This window comes from Convolutriloba macropyga, chromosome 4, assembly GCF_964194025.1.
Source record: "Convolutriloba macropyga chromosome 4, txConMacr16.3, whole genome shotgun sequence".
Lineage (NCBI taxonomy): Eukaryota > Metazoa > Xenacoelomorpha > Acoela > Convolutidae > Convolutriloba > Convolutriloba macropyga.
Window position 1 is genome coordinate 44,027,296 of NC_134471.1, and position 23,537 is coordinate 44,050,832.

The window sequence follows — 23,537 nt, forward strand, 5'->3', positions numbered from 1 at the left end:
CTCAGTTAGGAGGTAACTAATGTTTCTCTCGGCTTTTTTGCAGTCAATTGTTCTATAAAACAAGAAGTGGAAACAAGAAATGTCGGAGAAGTTGATTTGTTTTAGTAAAAAAAAGTGGCATTTGACTTGTAGGTAAGTGATCAATGATTTGTAGGATAAAGTATCCTTGTGTTTTTGCCATTTTTTCAATTGGCAAGACTGCGGAATGCCTGTCTTCTCTAGAGCTGGTTGATTTTTTCATTACTTCTCATGGCTTTTTTTTCGTTCGCCGGAGTTTTTATTGTGAATTCTTTGTGTTTCTTGCGTTTTTATTCCGCTTTCTCAGAATTAATTGATAAAAGCAGGAAAGTTATGCAACTAGGGGTTAAAATCAACATCAAAAGCAAATAATGTCTGTCGGCAGATGAATTTCTGTCAAATATTAAAAATATTAGTTAATCGAAGTTTTGTTTGTCTACAGCTAAATTTTATTTGTACCAATATTTTGATCATTATTAGGAAAAAGAGGAGTATGGATAGCAATTTTTTAAATGTTGTTTTTGTTTGATATTTTTATAGTTTGATCCATTCTGCGATGTCAAATAGAACCATGAATTATGCTGTGCGTCGTGCAAACTCATTTATAAGGAAGTTATCAAGTTTTCATTGAGTCAAATAAATTCCTGCTCCTGTTTTCAAATCTCGGCCGAGGCATTTTTAAGCATTGTCTGCTCAAATAGAATACCAAATCGCGGGCCAGATGTCAGATTTTAATGAAACTTTGTCGAACAAAAATTTTTAAATGCAGTTTGTTCAAGTTCTTATTACTTATATACATCTGCAGTTTTTGTTTAGTTAATAAGACAGACGAATACCAACATACGAGAAAAAGACAACTAAGGCCGACACCGCTGGACAAACAGTGACCAAAACACCAATAAACCAGTGAAATAGTCCACTGTTAATATGCCTTTCTTCTCAAAGAAGAACAAGTCCGGATCGTCTTCCTCTCACCGCCACTTCCAGGAGAAGTACGAACTACAGAAGAAGCTGGGTTCCGGAGGCTTCTCAGAAGTGCACGAGGTGGTGAGGAAGTCAGACCAGACCAATTATGCGGCTAAGATTATTGAGAGGAAGAGACTGAAGGACAACTTGAGCAACTTGGATCTCGAGATCGGAATCCTAAAAGCCATCGACCATCCCAACATTGTCAAACTAGTGGAGCACATTGATGAGAAAAAGTGGGTTCTCTTCTCATTTTAACTCATTTCTGTTCACGTATTTGGGTTATCTGCCATCGCAGGTTGATACAGTGGCCCTAATAATGGCATACATAGGGTTCATTCAGCAACGCTTTTCTTCAGTTAACTTCTCTGTTGAACGTCAAAATTTTTTGCAACAGTTTTTATTGCGCAGAATTGAAAACATACCGCACAATTGTCATGTTTTGAAGTAGCGGTTGCGATTACAATAGTTAAAACTTGCAACATTATATATATATATATATATATATATATATATATATATATATATATATATATATATATATATATATATATATATATATATATGTATATATATGTTAGACTCATTTTCCATTACAAGCTAGAGCAGGTACTAGAAACTGTGCAAGGCTAAATTTTAACAAAAGGGTAAACTAAAGTTGGCATTGGGTAAAATTGCACTGAGTAAATTGGAATTGGGTAAATTGTCTTGACACCGTTCAGGGGGTAGTTAGGGGAAGAAATTTGAGATTGAGGGTAATTAAGAAGCATTATCTAAATTAGATTTCGCTCTGAAAAATGGGCAAATTTAATCGAATTGGTCAAATTTATGGGGTGTGCACTAGCTTCTCATGTTTGTGCCACTCATTTTCGCGCTGCATATAGCCAAAAATGCCGAGAAGAGGGTAGAAGAAAATACCAGCCAACTTCCAAAAAAAACTTTTTGCAGTATTCATCCGGCGCAAATTGGTTATTTCGTCCATAAGTTAGCAATTGACGTTATTGGATTAAATAAAACCGGCTCCTTTTCTAGCCATCCGCGTGTTTTGTGTTGATTATATCATATTTGTTTTATCATAATTGTATCAACTCGTAGAGTGTGTGAATCCTTAACTTTTTAGTCCGAAAAAAACTTAACTATTTAGTTCAACAGTACGTGGCCAATGTCCGAAAAAGCAAAATTCAGAAAATTTGGCATTTGTGGAATCGACTGACCCAAACGGGTCCCCACTTTTCACGATTCATATTATATAACAACAATGGAACTTGGTTACGCAAAACTTGGAAATAAAAAAATATATCGTAGAAAAAACTTACAAATTGTAACCAGTATTCACGGATGAACCCATTTTTACATTTTTGAACAAGTAAAGGTAAATGTTGCTCTTTCTTTCTCAAAACATACAAAAACTATGAGGGTAAAGTCAGGAATAATAGTTTAATTGGATTAAGATAACTTTTTGGTCGAGTTCATTGGTTATTGTATTGGTTTTATTTTGAATAAAATTACTGCACATAAGTACTTTTAATTTAGTGTTCCTTTTAGTACCTTTGATTCAGTGCCAATTAGTTCTTTTGAGTTGGTACCAGTTAATACGTTTGATATCTTTGATTGCTCCCTTTATTAATCAGTACAATTCTGATGTGCTTTGTATTTAATTTCGTGGAAAACAGTCAGTATAGTTGAGGTGTTATTTTTCAGTTTCACTGAATTCCCTTTCAAAATTCACTTTCAAAGTAAATGGACCCATAGATCAAGTTTCATGGGAAAAAATTCAATTGAAGTTTCACATAATTTCATAAATTTCCGTCATTACAGTGCAGAGGTATACCCCAAAATTTCCGCCTTAGTAAAATTGGCGCGAAAATTAGTTACATAAAATGAACGAAATTAGATGACATCCTTTGTATCTTACTTTTCGCAAAAGGGGTTCCGCCAATTTTGCGAAATAAAAGAACATTCGGTGCGAAAAGTAGGTAACAAATCTGGTAGCACGTTTCCGCTCAATTTAGGTATCCATTATTCGCATTCAAAGTATCTCTAATCCGCAAACGGTTTCAAATAAATCTTCTAGGTTTGTCCTGTTTAATGGAAAAATAAAAAAGTTCAAAGTGAGATTGCCAGTTATTTTTATAATATTCCCCTCTGATTGAAATGTCCAGATTTATCCAGTTTAAGGAAAAATCAAAGTTCACTTTAAGATCTCCGTTAATTTGATGATTTCTCTTTCTAAATAGTGTCTAATTTAATCCAGTTTAATGGAAATTCCTAAAGTTCAAACATTTGGATTCTCATTAATTTCTTAAGTTTTCAATCATTCAGCTTGAAGGACAAAAATTTTTAATATAAAAGTTTAACTTAAATTGAGATTTCCTTTTAGTTTCAAAAATTTTTTCATCAACTAAAGGATCCAGATTATTTCAGTGTAAAGGATTATTCACTTTAAAGGAAAATGTCGTCTTCTGAATTTCTAACTAGGCTCAACAGTGAGGGGACTCTGTCGCCCAGAAGATCGATCAAATAAAATAAACCAAAGGTTTTGAATTGGTGAAGCAAGCGTTAATTTGTTACTCTGCTATTTCCCCTCTTCCATTCTTGTATGCTGTTTTAAATTAGATTTCCTTGAAATAAGTTATTTCACAATGGGGCTCGTAATATCAATTCTAGTTATATGGATAACAAAGGTAAGAGAATTACTTGCACATCAAAAGAAAAGACAAATTCAAGACAATTTATAATAGTAATTAAAGTAATATTAACAATATCCGTGGTTCACTTCCCAAATGAACTAAATCAAAACGCTCACAGTATCCCATTTGGTCTTGCAATTACAAATCTTTTTAAAGTTTAGTCCCACTAAACCAACTACCTTCTCTCGCTTGATCGAAACCAAACTTCTGAAGTTCTCCCAAAATCTCCAAAGTCTGCCTCTGTCTCTTTCTGCCAAAATTTCTCTGTGTCACTTCAATTTATACTCAACCAATACGCTCTTATCTTAAGCAAACAAACCTTAATCTCTTAAGTAAATATTGCAACTTACACTTGCAATCTGTCACATTACGTAGGAGGGCTTTGTTTGCTATGCAAACAAACCAATATCAAATTATGCTCTGTCATTCAACTGTTACTTGTTCAACTTTCTCCTTATCTTAAGTACACAACCTTTGGACTCTTATGTAAACAACTCCACTCCACTTTATCTCTTATTTGCACTTACATGTCAATCAGTGTTTGCTTAGTAAACATTGAACGTTACTCTGAAAAGTTGTTAAACCTCTATTTCCGCTTTAAAATTAATTAGCTACAATCAATCCCTGTCAAAAATCAAGTGTTGAATAAATAACTGAACTCAGCCCTAAACCAAAGACCAATTGTAATTCCCAACTTTGAAACTATTTCATGCAATTCCCCAGTTAAAAACCGCCTAAAAGTCTAATATTCGTAAAAGCCCAAAATTCCACCACTAGGGGTCATCCAAAGGTCACTCCTCCAAAATGAGGGGTCAATTTGATAAAACTAATTACTGTCACGGAAAGTTCTCTCATAGTTGCACCTACTCACAAAATTTCATGGCCTAACTCCCACTAGAACACGAGCAATGACCGTGCACATTTTTCATCGACCTCCCGGATGACCCCAAATTTCGGGACTTAATAGCTTGCGAAGTAGTGGTCAAAACGTCTTCGGGTAAAATTTTCTAGTAATTATAGGGTGCCACCAACTTGCCTGCCAAGCTTCATGACCAACGGATCAGCCGTTGCGAGTCGTTTGCAATTTGAAAATTTTTAACGGGTCATGGGTACCAAAACCCGAAAAATCCGAGTTCGTCAAAATTGACCGGGGTGGTTATTTTTTGTCACTAACTGTCCCAGGTTATCATATTAATACCATTTCAAAGTCATTCGGCCGCTCAAAAAGGCCAATTTCCGGTTTTCGGCACTCGGGTCGTCCCGAAGCACCAACTTCCGGTCGGAATCTGGAAATGAAAATATCACCAATCGAAAGCCCTTGAAAAGTTACACTAACCCTCCAAAAATCATAGGGCTACTACCAAAACTCCACGGGCAATTCAAATTTTACGTTCCGGAGCACGGGCGTGCGCTAGTTCCGTGCAGGTTGGTGTGGGGTCAAATCCGACCTCAAAATTGGATTCCCCGTACCCAAATTAGTCTATCCCCCAATTTTCAGGTCAATCCGACGTCAACTTTTCGAAAAAATACTGTTTCAATTTCAGTGTTAACTTTTTTTAGTGAAAACTGCCTATTCTTATTTCAAAATGCTAATAAATTTCTCCCACAACTTCCTAAACCCTTCCCATGATCATCTGCTACATTACTCTAGACTTAATACCCATTGCAACCCTTAGTTACTCTTTTATCATACTCGAACAGTCATTTTTTTCGCTCAAAAAATCGAAAACCTTCTAATCACACCACTTCCGGTGCTAATAACTCGGAGTTAGGTGACCGGAATGGCCCCACAGGTATACCAGCCTGAGAGGACTATTGGGTGTACGTGCCATTAAAATTTGGTAAACGTCCGCTTAATATAACCTCCATGGGGGGGGGGGGGGGCGGGAAACATCGGCTTGGTGGTATTTCGAAAAACTGATAAATTGCCTTTTTATTTACTCTAAATCAACAAAACTCTACTTAAATAACTCAGATCAAAAAGGTGTAACCGGCCGCGTATCCCTATTATATACGGACAATCATCAGGGGAACAGCCCCACAAATTTTCAAATTCCAATGATGAACATAACTTAAAATGTCGAGGGTAACAAGTTTGGAGTTGCCATTAATTTTGCAAATTCAAAATCACTTTAATTTGGTTCAAATCGAAATTCCAATTTTGATCAAAATATCTAGTTCACTTCAAATCATCGCTCTCTAGTTTTCATCTAAATTTAAATCCCCCATTTCGACTTTGGCCTGATGCTCAAATACAACTTTGCTAATTAATCAAAATATATCGACAGCTCAATATGCATTTGTTCATCAATTTGTTTGTTTAAGAGATATCACTCAACTACCCTCTCTGGCGCCTTCAAAACAATAACACTTTACGAAAGAACGCTTATTTCAAACACCTAATTAACTTGTCTAACTTGACCTAAATTATCTGACTTAACTATCGCTATCTGGTTATGAAATTTCTATTGAGTTTATTCTTATGCTTTCTAAACTCCTCCCTCCTAGATTATTATTCTCCCGAATAATTGCAAAGCCTTATCCTCTGACCCGATTAACTTACCTCTACGTACTTTAACCATAGTCGATCTAGTGAAGTGAACCACTTATGTTTAGCTCCGGTTAATACAAATAAACTGCACCAAAATTTGAATAGCGGTTGATTAAATCAGATTGGAAAACACTTTCTCATTTTTCACATTTTAACATATCCTACCTAATTCATCAACATTGATTCTTGATCAAACTCTATTGCCTCTGACAAACATCCTTCCCGGGAACCCCAAAATCACTAAAGTAAAAAACAAATCTAAATATAGATCTACCGGAACTACATATTTCCCTAAACCAACAAATTTGAAAAAAATATTTCCCTACGGCTATAGTGCTTGATCACCTGGTCTCGATAAAATAGATTAATACAGTGCAGGCAAAAAATTTGATAAAAAGGCTTGAATAACTCAGCTGTCAACGTCCCTCTCATCATACGCTCGTGAACCTGTACATGAAAACCTTCTCTCTGATGCTTGAATGGCTGCCCACCTCTTCTTCCACTGTAGCTACCATTTCTCCTGTATTCCTGCCATAACTTCTGTCCTGATGCTTCCAAATGGCTCCACTTCTCTTTCCGGCTCAACAATCGGTTCTCCAGCAATAGCTTTGCAATCTCCGGAAATCGCGATGCAATCCTTCTCTCCACTTTCTGCTCAACTTCCATCGAAAACCCGGTAGAGTCCTCCCTCCTAGGCTGTTGATCATCATAAACCCAACTGTGCAACACTGTAGCCTTTGACTTCTCATCGGTTTTGCCTGTTCTTTCAACTCCAGCACTGTCCTCTTGATGCTCATCCGTTGGTTCGACCGGAACACTACCATTAAGCTGACTTTCACTCAATTGCGATTGCACCCATTCCTCCAACTCCTTTCCCAACTGAGCAAAACTACTTCTGTCAACTCCTGCCTTATCGTTTTGACCCTTTTGTGTTTCAGATACCAACTGCTGATCAATTCCTCCTGAATTTGTGCAATTCTCCAAAGTGTCCACAGTGCGCTCAGTTGTACACATTTGTGTCTCTTCAGCCTCGTTTGTTGCATTGCAAAAATTCAGGTCCATACCTTTCGTTAACTCCATCAAGGCCCAGGCTCCCAACATATCGTTTCTGCTAGCTTTAACGCCACTGCCAAAGTTGCTCGCTATTCCTGTTACATTTCCATATGGAACTGAGTTCAAACTCGCGGCAATACATGTCTCGCTTCTCGAATCGTTGTCATCAAATTCCTCTACATCCAAAAAATCTGTAGCCGAAGCATCTTCAAACAAATAGTCATCATCCGACTCTTCACCGCTCAGCTCCTCAGACTCTGGTGACAAAACATAATCCTTTTTCATGGCATGATGCTCATCTGGTCCACAGGACTCAATATTTCGCTCAATGATTTTTTCTTCTGTCGGAATATTTCTGAATCCACTGTTTTCATATTCGCTTAGCACTGCTCTATTACTTTCCTGGCTTTTTTGACCACAAACTTCCTCCGTCAACTCTACCTCAGTTCCAGTTTGCACTTCATCGCTGTAACCTGGAAATCTTCTACTATAACTCCCAGCAACTCTCGTATTTTCCACTTCCCCAAACAGATTTTTACCAAATGCTCTTTTTCTTGATTGTGTTGATACAACACAGCGGGACCCAATGCCAAACCCTTCAGAACTTTTGCCAGGTTGCCGAAATTGATCAATTAAAGAAACGCCAGCGCTACTTCTTGTATCAATCACCTGCCTTTGAGAACACTGCTGTCGCGTTCTCTGATCTGCAGTATCACTGGGTTCACTGAATTCTGTCCTATTTCCCGCTTTCCCTCTAATAAACAAACTGTAGCTTCGCTCATAAAAAAGAGGATTGTCAGACAATCGAATGTCAAACTGATACAGCGTCTCGGTCAGTGTCCATGCTTCCTTCCCTAGAGTTGACCGCCAATAACCTCTTGGTAAATCACTTACTGCATTCAAGGCCCACCCACACAACTTTGTAGGCAACCACTTCATCGTCTCTTCTTCCGTCCATCCCAGCTTCATGCCAGTGTTCAAATAATGTTCACGCCAATCTTCCCAAACCTCGTAGCCGGGTGAAGGAAAACGCTTAACCAATTGATAAACAAACATAATCAAACCATCGGTAACCCAAATTGCAAATGTGAGTCAAATTTTGGTGTGCTCTCAGGAGTTTCTCCAACGAAAAATATCGCACGCTCTTCAAATAATCAGAAAATAACCCACAGCAAAAAGTAACAAAAAAACGAAGCCCACCCAGGAGCGCCAATGTCGTCTTTTGAATTTCTAACTAGGCTCAACAGTGAGGGGACTCTGTCGCCCAGAAGATCGATCAAATAAAATAAACCAAAGGTTTTGAATTGGTGAAGCAAGCGTTAATTTGTTACTCTGCTATTTCCCCTCTTCCATTCTTGTATGCTGTTTTAAATTAGATTTCCTTGAAATAAGTTATTTCACAATGGGGCTCGTAATATCAATTCTAGTTATATGGATAACAAAGGTAAGAGAATTACTTGCACATCAAAAGAAAAGACAAATTCAAGACAATTTATAATAGTAATTAAAGTAATATTAACAATATCCGTGGTTCACTTCCCAAATGAACTAAATCAAAACGCTCACAGTATCCCATTTGGTCTTGCAATTACAAATCTTTTTAAAGTTTAGTCCCACTAAACCAACTACTTTCTCTCGCTTGATCGAAACCAAACTTCTGAAGTTCTCCCAAAATCTCCAAAGTCTGCCTCTCTCTCTTTCTGCCAAAATTTCTCTGTGTCACTTCAATTTATACTCAACCAATACGCTCTTATCTTAAGCAAACAAACCTTAATCTCTTAAGTAAACATTGCAACTTACACTTGCAATCTGTCACATTAAGTAGGAGGGCTTTGTTTGCTATGCAAACAAACCAATGCTTTAAAATTAATTAGCTACAATCAATCCCTGTCAAAAATCAGGTGTTGAATAAATAACTAAACTCAGCCCTAAACCAAAGACCAATTGTAATTTCCAACTTTGAAACTATTTCATGCAATTCCCCAGTTAAAAACCGCCTAAAAGTCTAATATTCGTAAAAGCCCAAAATTCCACCACTAGGGGTCATCCAAAGGTCACTCCTCCAAAATGAGGGGTCAAATTGATAAAACTAATTACTGTCACGGAAAGTTCTCTCATAGTTGCACCTACTCACAAAATTTCATGGCCTAACTCCCACTAGAACACGAGCAATGACCGCGCACACTTTTCATCGACCTCCCGGATGACCCCAAATTTCGGGACTTAATAGCTTGCGAAGTAGTGGTCAAAACGTCTTCGGGTAAAATTTTCTAGTAATTATAGGGTGCCACCAACTTGCCTGCCAAGTTTCATGACCAACGGATCAGCCGTTGCGAGTCGTTTGCAATTTGAAAATTTTTAACGAGTCATGGGTACCAAAACCCGAAAAATCCGAGTTCGTCAAAATTGAGCGGGGTGGTTATTTTTTGTCACTAACTGTCCCAGGTTATCATATTAATACCATTTCAAAGTCATTCGGCCGCTCAAAAAGGCCAATTTCCGGTTTTCGGCACTCGGGTCGTCCCGAAGCACCAACTTCCGGTCGGAATCTGGAAATGAAAATATCACCAATCGAAAGCGCTTGAAAAGTTACACTAACCCTCCAAAAATCATAGGGCTACTACCAATACTCCACGAGCAATTCAAATTTTACGTTCCGCAGCACGGGCGTGCGCTAGTTCCGTGCAGGTTGGTGTGGGGTCAAATTCGACCTCAAAATCGGATTCCCCGTACCCAAATTAGTCTATCCCCCAATTTTCAGGTCAATCCGACGTCAACTTTTCGAAAAAATACTGTTTCAATTTCAGTGTTAACAATTTTTTAGTGAAAACTGCCTATTCTTTTTTTCAAAATGCTAATAAATTTCTCCCACAACTTCCTAAACCCTTCCCATCATCATCTGCTACATTACTCTAGACTTAATACCCATTGCAATCCTTAGTTAGTCTTTTATCATACTCGAACAGTCATTTTTTTCGCTCAAAAAATCGAAAACCTTCAAATCACACCACTTCCGGTGCTAATAACTCGGAGTTAGGTGGCCGGATTGGCCCCAAAGGTATACCAGCCTGAAAGGACTATTGGGTGTACATGCCATTAAAATTTGGTAAACGTCCGCTTAATATAACCTCCATGGGGGGCGGGAAACATCGGCTTGGTGGTATTTCGAAAAACTGATAAATTGCCTTTTTATTTACTCTAAATCAACAAAACTCTACTTAAATAACTCAGATCAAAAAAGGTGTAACCGGCCGCGTATCCCTATTATATACGGACAATCATCAGGGGAACAGCCCCACAAATTTTCAAATTCCAATGATGAACATAACTTAAAAAGTCGAGGGTAACAAGTTTGGAGTTGCCAATATTTTTGCAAATTCAAAATCACTTTAATTTGGTTCAAATCGAAATTCCAATTTTGATCAAAATATCTAGTTTACTTCAAATCATCGCTCTCTAGTTTTCATCTAAATTTAAATCCCCCATTTCGACTTTGGCCTGATGCTCAAATACAACTTTGCTAATTAATCAAAATATATCGACAGCTCAATATGCATTTGTTCATCAATTTGGTTGTTTAAGAGATATCACTCAACTACCCTCTCTGGCGCCTTCAAAACAATAACACTTTACGAAAGAACGCTTATTTCAAACACCTAATTAACTTGTCTAACTTGACCTAAATTATCTGACTTAACTATCGCTATCTGGTTATGAAATTTCTATTGAGTTTATTCTTATGCTTTCTACAGAAAATCATAATTTACTTATATATTTTTTTTATTTCATAAAATTTTCCTTCGATGTAAATGTCAAGATACATCAAGATTATTAGCAAATAAATTTTCAAATTTAGATCTCCATTATCGTTATCATTTTTCCCTGCCAAGAATATGTGTAGATACACTAATTTTCCCATTAAATTCCATTAATTAAGTTAGTTTTTAGTGATGGTGGTTTGGTAGGGCTTTGTTATTGAGGTGGTGCTTTTTCTGTGCTTCTTTTCTCTTTTTGCTTCATCTTCCGGCAAGAGATGCATTCATTTGTTAGTCGCAGAGTAAACTTTTAAAGCACAGCTTGCGGCTATCGCATTATGTTTAACATCCTTCCTGTACGTTTGATAATTTTCGAGTTTACTTTGAAATGACCGTTAATCTCTTGTAATCCCCCAGATAAGCTTAAAACTCTTAGGTAACAGAAAGCGTCAGCTACTAAGCACAATTAACTTTGTAAAAAGTAGTTTTCTTCTTGTAGAAGTTAATTTCTTAAAATATGGATATCACTGACAATTAAATTGTGGAATTGAGTTACGTTGATATTGTGAAAGGAAGTTTTGAAGGAAATCGTTTTAATGAGTGGCCTGGGAATGAGTTACTTATAGTGTGGAAACTAGCGATTTGTGGCGCGGAAACGGGCCAGGAAAGATTGTCCCAAATTTTCATGTTTGCGTTTTGTGAAAAATGGGGCACCTATCACCAATTTTTAAAGATATTTGAACTTAATTAGCCTAGTGTCACTCGTTTCCACACACACTTAGAACTCTTATCTTAAAACATGGGTCGTGAAAAATCCCGACGAAATCTAGAATGTCTACTCGATTTTTTGGACATTAGCCAGGTAATGAGAGGGGCAATAGGTCTTTATAATTCCGTAATGGATGAAATTTTTGTAAGTTTTCTGTTAACTTCAAATTTCATGTAAGAATTAAAAGAATCAGAAATTTTGACGAGCAAAACTTTGTCGGTTCATTGTTCTGCACTAATCAGTTTAGCAAATAGCAGTCTTTCGACTGAGCATAGTATTTTTTTTTACCTAGCATAGTGCCATTTATCAGCATCAATTATAATGTCGAGTTCTAAGTGGTGTTCAGGTTCAGAGGAGTATTATTCTAGATCTCAACTTTTTTTTTAAAATCAAGAAGCAATTAAATGTTTTTGAATAAAAAATTATGATTTTTTGGCTGAAACCTGAGGTTATTAGGATATTGTAAGCAAGCCGGCTCTATATAATTTTTTTGATTATTAATTAGTTTAGGTCTTTGTCACTGCCTCTCAACTGACTATTAGTTGCTCAGCTCTGACCAGTTCTGTGTATTGCATGGTTTGTTGAATTTTTTTTATTCGAACAGTTTGATATGAGCTACTTTTATTGATTTTCTCCCCAGAAGTTACACAAAAATCGGTTGCTTGAGAAATGAGTGTAGTTATGTAACGAGCACTGCTCCTTTTGCAGGCATATCTACCTGATTATGACTCTGATCACAGGAGGGGAGCTATTCGACCGAATTCTAGACGTGGGATACTACTCGGAGAAAAGTGCGGCCACTTTAGTCCAACAGATACTTTCAGCAGTCGACTATTTACACGGCAGACAAATTGTTCACAGAGATCTCAAGCCAGAGAATTTACTCATGCTTGACAAAACTCCAGAATCGCCTGTCATTTTAAGGTAAGTTCCCAAATCTCACCTGTCTAGAAAGTATCAGAAGCCATCAAATCTTATTTATTCTACCTGCAGTGTTTTTAAAAAGAACACTGACAGTGAAAATGAGCTCGACCACCTGTCGATTTTAAAGTAATATTTCTGGAAAAGGAGTGTCATTACAAGATTTTTTCAAGTTTGTTTTCTTGATAAATGTTAACAGGTATTTATTCGATTTTTGATTAAAAACAGTATCTAATATGTTGAAACAGAAGCAAAAAATGGGGAAGCTTGTATGTATCGTTGAAAATGTTGACTCCCCTCCCCCACCACGCGCGTGAAGGAAATTTTTGTCCTCATAAGCACATGTCTATGCAGCATGTGAGGTGAGAATAGGAATTACAATGTGTACATACAGTTGGAAGGATGTTAAAATATCAATTATAAATCGTCATGTTCTGCCGAAAGTGAAAAGGAGACATGTTAGCATCATGGCCTTTCGTCGCCAAGGATCGATCTTGATAGGTTGATCAACCCCGCAGTGATACAGTTGCAGATTATTGCCTGATCTGTTTTTAGTGACTTTGGACTGTCAGCGTATGTGACAGATGAGCACCAAATGCGACAGTCGTGTGGCACCCCTGGATACGTGGCACCTGAGATTCTGCTCAAGAGACATCCCTACAATGAGAAGATAGACTGCTGGAGCACAGGAGTCATCGTTTACATTCTTCTCTGTGGCTATCCACCATTTTACGGAGAGACAGACCACCAGGTTTGGATATTTGTGTACTTTTTCTAACAAGCTGGTTTTTTGCAAAATAAATTTGAATTAACAATTAACTTGGTTACCATGACTAGCTTTATAAAACAGCAGATTACCAGTTTAATAAATCAATTTTCAACAGTTCATTTCAGTTTTCCAGATATGAAATATATGTTTCTATTCTCCCCACTTTGGTCAGGTAAGAACAAAAACTCACAATGAATTAAACTTAATCAATCATGTTTTCATTTGGAATAGTAAAACCCACACAACCGGGTTTTCAACTAGGATAGTGGAACCCACACTATTTGGTTTGCAATTGGGATACTGAAACCCGCACAATCGAAAGTCATGAGACATTAAGGAGGCTTCTTTTGCTTGCAGCTGGCTCACAGTTCTGCGCTTCTTGCTATCAACATCATAGCGTTTCCTCGCATTAGTGTGACTGAAACCAATTGCGCAAGCCTGCTGAAAGCAACTGACAAGCTGGTTAATGTTTACAAGTCAAAAATAATATTTACATTCTTTATACAATATTTGAAATCAAGGTTGGGTGTTTTTCGAAGGCAATGTTGTTCCATGAAAAATTTGGTAGTAGATTGTTTTGAAAGGGAGATTGTTTTGTCTACAAACGGAGTTCGTGAGTTTAAATATTTCTTGATTCTTTGGTCAATCAGCGGGAAGAATAATTTGCAGTAATGAATGTAAGTTTTGAAACTCGCGTTTGCTTTATGTCGATTATTTTGCGATGATATGTATTCTTGTATGAAGTTAATGTGATGATTGGCGATGATTAGGGTTAAGGTTAAGGATTAATATTAAGGATTAAGATTAAGGTTAAGTTGATGATTCTAGATCTACGACATGATAAAGAGTGCAGAGTATGAGTTTGACTCACCCTCCTGGGACTGTATCTCAGAGAGCGCCAAGGACTTCATCAACTGTCTCCTACAACTCAACCCTCTCAAGAGATACTCCACACAACAGGTACCAACACCCCCCCCCCACGCCCCACGCTGAATAAGCCAACGGTCCCCAATCAAACATTTAGGATGTCCATTTAAACTCTACATAGACTTCCCAACGTTAAGGTTTTTAATTTTCGACAAATTTATTTTCTTATCAACGATTTTGTGTTACCTGTGGAATAGGCTCTGCAACACCCGTGGCTATTGTCGGTGACGTCACAGACAGTAGCAGAGGTGGACATCAGTGAACAAGTGAAAGAGAAGCTGAAGACATTCTTGGCCAAGACCAGATGGAAGAAGGCATTCAATGCACAGAAAGCAATCCACAGGTACCAACAATCTTTATTGCTTGATGTATATCTAATCTCGTGTTTCATCATAATCTTATGGTTTGACATAGCACAGTACATTTAATGCGAAAGCATTGACCAAAATGGCCATTCAAATGTGCCGATATTGAGTGTTCTCCAATCGCTAGCTCTACTACCTCCTCTTATTGATATTACAACCCTCCAAATTCAATTAGGGGTTAGCAGCTTTAGGCGAATCTTGTTTTCCTCTGCTAATTTGCCCGAACGATAACTTATGCGGAGAAAAATAATGTTTGTAGTTTCATTATCCTTTGAAAACCAAGATGTCTGCATAAATAGCTCCCCTGTTATAGATGAGGTTAATAACAAGGAGGCTCGGTAATGTGCGTTCGCACATAAAGTTCCGACCCCGCTCAACTATATTTTTGAATTAATTGTGCTCCAAACGAGAAAGACATAGAAACTCACATAGAAAAAATTTTACATTTTTTTTTGAAAAAAGTTAACGGATAAAATAATCCCGCATTAAACAGTCGATGTGACCGGCCATTAACGAGAAACTACGAAAAAAGACAAACAACAAAAATCAGATAACAAAAAATATTAAATGCGACCAAAATTCTTTTTACTTTTATAAAACATTTGATAACAAAGTCAAAATAGCATCAAATGAAACTTAAAAAATTCAACAATATAACTTGTACTTTACCACAAAGTTGTGGGACCTATTTATGATGACATATTAATGACATATTCTATCTAATGACAGTTCGCAATGGCTTCCTATGGAGGTATAGTACAATTGAACATATTTCGTGATTTCAGAGACTTTAAAATTATTAGTTTTCAGAAAATAAAAAAAGTGTTTTTTTGTTCCGACCCCCACTTTAGTGGGGAGGAGGAACTAAATACTCAACTGGCTTTTTTTTGTTCAGCCAATTTTGGCCGATCAATATATTCATCGTAGAGAGTTGTGAGTGGCGTTATTGAAAAGCCCGTCCAGCGTAGAATACGGAGTTAAAAAGATTTTTTCGATATTTCATTTTTTACAGGGAGTTATCGAGGTTTAAAGTTTTGTGAACAATCGACTGTTTTTGTTCACATTTTCAGTAATTTTTGCTAAAATTTGCCACAATTTCGCTAATACAGTTCAAAATGAGTTAAAATTTTTATAACGGCAGTGTGTTACCGTTAGAAATAGAAGAGCGTTGCTGAATTTTTTTTGAAGTTTTTTTGGCTAAAATTTTGATAAAATTTTCAAAATTCGAACTTTTCGAAAATATGCTTTTTTGGTCCACTTTGTTAAAGTCTGCCAGACTTAGTGACTTACAAACCTTAAAACAGACTCCCTAATCTCAAAAAGAGCGCTAATTGCAATTAGGCGCCGTATGAAAGTCTTCTGGAATTCTTTGCCGTTTTTTGCAGATTTAACTCGATAATTATACAAAATGCATCGTTCTTTTTTTAGTATTTGAAGAATTCAACGCAACAATTGGTCTAATTCGCAAATACTTGGAACAATTGGTCGGTTTGCTGGGCCCGCGACAAAATAAGGGGGATGTTCGACAATATCATGGTTTCTTAGAATCAGAGACTTTTTGGTTTTTATTTTGAAGCTGCCTTTTTCAAAATTTTTTGCTTTTGTTTTCTTAACGTTATTTACTGACAATATATTTTTTTCAGGGCTTTTGTTTTCAGAGAACTGAAGGGTTTTTTATGGCTTTGAGGAAGAGTTTTAGTAAAGTTTAACAGAATTATTGTCTTTTGCTTTCAATTGTTATTCTTTTGGCACTCTGATTTTCAAGTTTAACCACTCAAAGGTCTAAATTTAATCCTCATAAGGTGCATGTGAATTTTTTCTATTCATTCGGTGGTTCATTCTAATGTCTCTTATGTTATTGAATGTATTTGTTTTAAGGAAATGTCTGTGATTTTTTCAACTTGTCAACTTTTTATATTTTTTTAGTCAATATTTTGTTTATTCTCAGTAAGTACAGGTCAATCTTTCCTCCGTATAGAATACAAACGGAATACAAAATATAATTTTGTGGCCGATTGTTTTAACAGAAGGTTTTCTTGCTTTTGATACTACGAGTTTCTGATTTTTGTGCATAATTTCCCAATTTTGCTGTTGTTTTTGTTTCTTTTGTATATTGTAATATTTTTTGACAATCGAACTAAAAAAAGCTTTACAACATTTAAAACAACATATTTTTGTTTTCATAACATATGTCTTGAAGGGCTGCGACACCGTTCTCGCAGAAATTGGTAGAGTTTTTTTATTTTTGCCCTTTAATTGTTGTTAACTTTTGTTGTCATATGCCAAATATTGTGTAATTAAATGTCTCAGTTGCCAACTGTATATAAACAGATGAACTTAAAGCTGATATCGGTAATCGATTAATGGTTGTGTTGACTTTTGAATTAAATTTCTGAAAAAAAAGAAAAATAGTGTTCTTCAACTTATCACTTTTTGTTCTGGTTTGCGTTTTTTTTGTATTATACAATGTTGTATCATTTTCGTAAATTAGCCTCATTATTTAGAGCTTTTTAGTGTTTTGCTGAACCAAGCAATACTTTTTCTGTTGTTTAAACGTTTTGAATTATGTCTTCAGGGCTTAGACAATTTGTTCCTGAAGTATTTTGTGAAGTTTAGGTACTTTTCAGTTTTTGTGGTTCTTTTGTTGTCATTTTGTGATAGTCGTTTTACAAGAAGACGCTATAATGGTCAAAAGAGACGCAAATGAAGATGTTATATTCTCGCGGTTAATATCTTACAAATATAATGGCTTCAAAACAGTGGTTTCGTAAAGTTGTTTGTGAAACTTATTAGTTCAGCTTGTACTTAAATTTATTTTTATAGTCTTATGATTTAGTCTCATTAATAACAGTCGCAATTGATTTTCCGATTAGTTGCAAGACAAACTGTTTACTCTTTTTGTCGAAAGCTTTTGTTGGCTATAAATTTTTAAAATATTTGTTTTTAATAAAAAAGATATAGATTTTTTTGAGATCTGCCAATTTTTTTCTGTTGAATTTCAGCTAAGCATCTCTATATACAATTCACATCAATTATCTATTGGAATACATTTTTCTCTTCTTAACGGTTTCATTTTTCCTAAATGCTTCTCATATTGGAACAATCAGTTTTCATAAATTCAATTTTCGTGATTTTTTTGTTCTCTTTTCACAGTATCAAAATAATGAGCGTCATTTGATTTACAAATTTTGTTTCCTTAAAAAAAAGCAAACGAAGATTTTAATTGTTTTTAGTGATCAGCTTAATGTTTAATTGATTGGGGGGACATCGTTTTCGTGCATAATTTTTTGTGCCAATTTTTGTTTTTTGCCTGTACTTGTCGTTTTTTTTTGTAGTCGTATGACATATCCTGGATAATGAAAGGCCTCTGTCGCTCTCTATTGAGGTATAAAAACTCTCTCAAAGATTTCATTTGATGCGTAATGTTTCTAATCAGTTCGAATTCTTTTCTTTTTAAAAAAAGCAATGCTTTAATAAACTTTGCCCCTTTTGCTCAATTCTAGTCGACTTGTTGCAAAGCCGAATTGAGGAAAAATCTCATTTTTTGTTCCAAAAAAGTGCCGGTTAATCTTCTGATAATAAATTTTATCTGATGCCATTTTGACTTGGTTATTAATGGTTTTCAGAGAAGGGACTAGGAGTTTTGGCCGTAATTAAAATTTGTAACTATTTGATTTTAGTACCATCTTTTTTGGTAGTCATATTATGGTAGCCACAGGTCTCATAGGCCCTCTAGAGTAGATTGTTTTTTTAGTAGTTTGTTGAACGATATGTTGATCTGTTATTTTTTTTATCTCTTCCTCATTTGGTAGAGAATTAAGTGAAAAATGTAAATGAACGGGGTCGGAACTTAATGTGCAAAGGCACATTACCGAGTCCCCTTGTTTATTTTGTTCTTTTTTGTTTTTTTTTAGTCTCAGCTAACAAGTAGAGAAAAGAGAAAGAAGTTAAAAATTAGTTTAAACTTTTCGGAAGCAATTCAGTGGAGGACCACAAGGGTCAACTTTTGCAGTCTCGGTTTTTGTGTTCTCGGTTTATATAAATGATTTAACAGAAGTTTTCTTGAATGAAAATTTTTTTTTTCGCGGAAGACGCAAAAATTATTGGACCCGAAACCCATCAACCAATTTTACAAAATGACATTGATAGTGCTATTACGTGATAGTGATAGTGCTACACGACAATGACTTTTTGCGACAATGATTTGTGCGACACTGATTTTTTGACAATGAAGTCCGTTATTATCATTGAACGATGGATTTCAAATAATTATCGAGTTAAAGTAGCAGCAACACAACCCCGTCTTTAGTCCTAATTACTCTCCAAAAATATTACCTAATTGGGTAATTTTTTCCCAGTTCGCGAAATTATCAGCAAAGATGTGATAAAATAGATGAAAACCTATGTTAAAAACAATCGTGGCAACTGGAATTATCAATTAATTTACACTCGGAATTGGTCAACTTTATCTCCAAAAATATTTCTCCAAAATTTTTGCGACAATGATTTGTGCGACACTGATTTTTTGACAATGAAGTCCGTTATTATCATTGAACGATGGATTTCAAATAATTATCGAGTTAAAGTAGCAGCAACACAACCCCGTCTTTAGTCCTAATTACTCTCCAAAAATATTACCTAATTGGGTAATTTTTTCCCAGTTCGCGAAATTATCAGCAAAGATGTGATAAAATAGATGAAAAACTACGTTAAAAACAATCGTGGCAACTGGAATTATCAATTAATTTACACTCGGAATTGGTCAACTTTTTCTTTTTGGAGTTGACCACAACTAATTGTTGTTCAATCGACAAAGCCGAAAACTGCTTTCTGGGTTTTATCCAAATATTGAAGATATTTCGCCTCCTTACACAGAAATTCACCAGAAATTCAACCAATGTACACAGCGGCTGCCCCAAACTACCCAGAAATTTTCAAAAATTGCGCTAATTTAGATTTTGTGCGAAATATTGAGAACTGTGATTTCATTTTCGACAACTTATGATGTCGTATCTAACAACGGAGGCAGTATCTAACAACCTCCGTAAAGTTAAATAATGCAGGTTGTCACAAAAATACAAACGTTTTTTACATGAAACACAACTCATATAAGCAAAGTACATGGTCAAGAGCAATAAATTTTTTCACAACTCACATAATTTTGTGTCGGTCACGGCGCGACGTTCAGCAAATTGGCTTTTTGGGCAAACTATCATGAATTAGCAACAAACGAAAATTTTGGACAATTACTCAAACATTTTGAGCAAATGTCCATTTTGAGTAAATTTTGGACATTTACTCAGTCAGAAGTTCTCGTTTTCATCCCAAAGCATCAGACTGTTTGCAATTTTGTTCAAACATTGTTGAGCCCGATACTTCAAGTTTTAAATACCATCTGACAAAGCAGAAGTATCAACACTTAACAACGAAAAAGAAATTTTTTTATTCTCAGTTGAATGATTCAATTGCCAGACGATGAACCGCGAAACCTTCTAATTAATTCGGATCTACAATTAATTTCTTTGCTTTGTGAGTGTCTTCACAATCAAGAAGTTAATGCTCAAATAAAAACTTTTAAAAAAACAATGCTTTAAAAAACTTTGCCCCTTTTGCTCATTTCTAGTCGACTTGTTGCCAAGCCGAATTGAGGAACAATCTCATATTTTGTTCCAAAAAGGTGCCGGTTAATCTTCTGAGGATAAATTTTATCTGATGCCATTTTGATTTGGTTTTTAATTGAGCAAGTGTCCATTTTGAGTAAATTTTGGACATTTACTCAGTCAGAAGTTCTCGTTTTCATCCCAAAACGTCAGACTGTTTGCAATTTTGTTCAACCATTGTTGAGCCCGATACTTCAAATTTTAAATACCATCTGACAAAGCAGCAGTATCAACACTTAACAACGAAAAAGATTTTTTATTCTCAGTTGAATGATTCAATTGCCAGACGATGAACCGCGAAACCTTCTAAGTAATTCGGATCTACAAGTAATTTCTGTGCTGTGTGAGTGCCTTCACAATTAAAAAGTTCATTCTCAAATAAAAACTTGCTACATTATTTTACTCTGGAAATTTATATGTCCTGGCACTCCCTCTATCGCACACACACACACACATACATACATACACACACACGGTTTACTTTTTTAAATTCAAATTAAAAACCCGAGAATATTCTATTATGAGTAAAAAAGAGTTTAATATTTTTCATTTATGAATTGCAAATTTATGGACCCCAAAATTGCTTTTTCCCACCTCCACAAAAACGTCTTTCGTACAAATGAAATATTATAAGTTTTTCCCCACCGCACCAAATTTGCAAAAATTTTATGTTTTTGCCGCAACGAAAATTGAAAAAATTTTACCCGTTTTTTTTTCACTCGAGAGAAAAAATCAAGAATTAAATTCCAATACCAAATTTTCAAGCGGGTGAGGGGGGCATGTCAATGGTAGTTGTTTTGACTTTTGAATTAAATTTCTAAAAAAAGAAAAAAGTATTCTTCAACTTATCCCTTTTTGTTCTGGTTTGCTTTTTTTCGTATTATACAATGTTGTGTCATTTTCGTAAATTAGCCTCATTATTTAGAGCTTTATTAGTGTTTTGCTGAATCGAACAAAATTTTTTCTGTTGTTTAAACGTTTTGAATGATGTCTTCAGGGGTTAGACAATTTGTTTCAGAGGTATTTTGTGAAGTTTAGATATTTTTCAGTTTTGTGGTTCTTTTTGTTGTCATTTTGTGATAGTCGTTTTACAAAAAGGAGTTATGATGGTCAAAAGAGACGCAAATCAAGATGTTTTATTCTCGTGGTTAATATCTTACAAATTTAAAGGCTTCAAAACAGTGTTTTCGTAAAGTTGTTTGTGAAACTTATTAGTTCAGCTTGTAATTAATGTAGTTTAATAGTCCTATGAATTAGTCTCATTGATAACAATTGCAATTGATTTTCCAAATAGTTGCAAGACAAACTGTCTACTCTTTTAGTCGAAAGCCTTTGTTGGCTATGAATTTTTAAAAAATTTCTTTTTAATAAAAAAATAGGTTTTTGAGATCTGCTAATTTTATTTCTGTTAAATTGTAGCTAAGCATCTCTATATACAATTCACATCAATTACCTATTGGAATATTTTTTGCTCTTCACAACGGTTTCATTTTTCCTAAATGGTTTTCATATTGGAACAATCAGTTTTCATAAATTCAATTTTCGTGATTTTTTTGTTCTCTTTTCACAGTATCAAAATAATGAGCGTCATTTGATTTACAAATTTTGTTACCTTAAAAAAAAGCAAACGAAGATTTTAATTGTTTTTAGTGATCAGCTTAATGTTTAATTGATTGGGGGGACATCGTTTTCGTGCATAATTTTTTGTGCCAATTTTTGTTTTTTGCCTGTACTTGTCGTTTTTTTGTAGTCGTATGACATCCTGGATAATGAAAGGCCTCAGTCGCTCTCTATTGAGGTATAAAAACTCTCTCAAAGATTTCACTTGATGCGTAATGTTTCTGATCAGTTCGAACTCTTTTCTTTTTAAAAAAAGCAATGCTTTAATAAACTTTGCCCCTTTTGCTCAATTCTAGTCGACTTGCTGCCAAGCCGAATTGAGGAAAAATCTCATAGTTTGTTCCAAAAAAGTGCCGGTCAATCTTCTGATTATAAATTTTATCTGATGCCATTTTGACTTGGTTATTAATGGTTTTCAGAGAAGGGACTAGGAGTTTTGGCCGTAATTAAAATTTGGAACTATTTGATTTTAGTACCATCTTTTTTGGTAGTCATGTTATGGTAGCCACAGGTCTCATAGGCCCTCTAGAGTAGATTGTTTTTTTAGTAGTTTGTTGAACGATATGTTGATCCGTTAATTTCTTTTATCTCTTCCTCATTTGTTAGAGAATTAAGTGAAAAATGTAAATGAACGGTGTCGGAACTTAATGTGCAAAGGCACATTACCGAGCCCCCTTGTTTATTTTGTTCTTTTTTGTTTACTTTTTAGTCTCAGCTAACAAGTAGAAAAAAGATAAAAAAGTTAAAAATTAGTTTAAACTTTTTGGAAGCAATTCAGTGGAGGATCACAAGGGTCAACTTTTGCAGTCTCGGTTTTTCTGTTCTCGGTTTATATAAATGATTTAACAGAAGTTTTCTTGAATGAAAATTTTTTATTCGCGGACGACGCAAAAAGTATTGGACCAGAAACCCATCAACCAATTTTACAAAATGACATTGATAGTGCTATTACGTGATAGTGATAGTGCTACACGACAAAAAGGGACTTCAAAAATCGGCAAATGCTAAAAATAAAAGAAATCGTGGTTTGAAACAAAAAAAAACTATTACCTGAAACATAGAACCGTAATATGAATTCGGAAATTTTTTGGATGTAAATATCACGATTAGACCAAAACTAACCTCCTGTTGCTGATTTTTTTTTTAAAAAAACGCATTTTTTCCACGTTTTAGCGCACTGATTTTTTGACAATGAAGTCAGTTATTATCATTGAACGATGGATTTTAAGTAATTATCGAGTTAAAGTAGCAACAAAACCGACCCCGTTTTAACTCGTAATTACTCTACTAGGTGGCGGAAGTAAAACTAGCCGGCCCAGGAAATTGAATAGATTGTGTGAGTAGCTTTGATGATTGTAATTCAGTTATAATTAAATAAACTGGGCTAAAATACCCTATTTGGTGCTATTTTTGAGGAAAAAGAGCTCAATTGTGAAAAAACAAGACAAAATTTTGCATTTGGTATACCAATTA

At 35.4% G+C, this 23,537-nt stretch overlaps 1 protein-coding gene across 1 annotated transcript in view; it reads left to right on the forward strand.

Moving 5' to 3' along the window:
• Nucleotides 1-23,537, forward strand: part of LOC142337697 (calcium/calmodulin-dependent protein kinase type 1-like) — a 188,631-nt gene that overhangs the window by 157,118 nt on the left and 7,976 nt on the right. Inside the window, exons 2-6 of the mRNA XM_075387141.1 lie at nucleotides 835-1,220; nucleotides 12,511-12,726; nucleotides 13,279-13,474; nucleotides 14,321-14,452; nucleotides 14,617-14,762. Coding sequence (XP_075243256.1) covers nucleotides 946-1,220; nucleotides 12,511-12,726; nucleotides 13,279-13,474; nucleotides 14,321-14,452; nucleotides 14,617-14,762 — 965 coding nt within the window. The 5' untranslated portion in view covers nucleotides 835-945. The remainder of the gene's footprint in view (nucleotides 1-834; nucleotides 1,221-12,510; nucleotides 12,727-13,278; nucleotides 13,475-14,320; nucleotides 14,453-14,616; nucleotides 14,763-23,537) is intronic.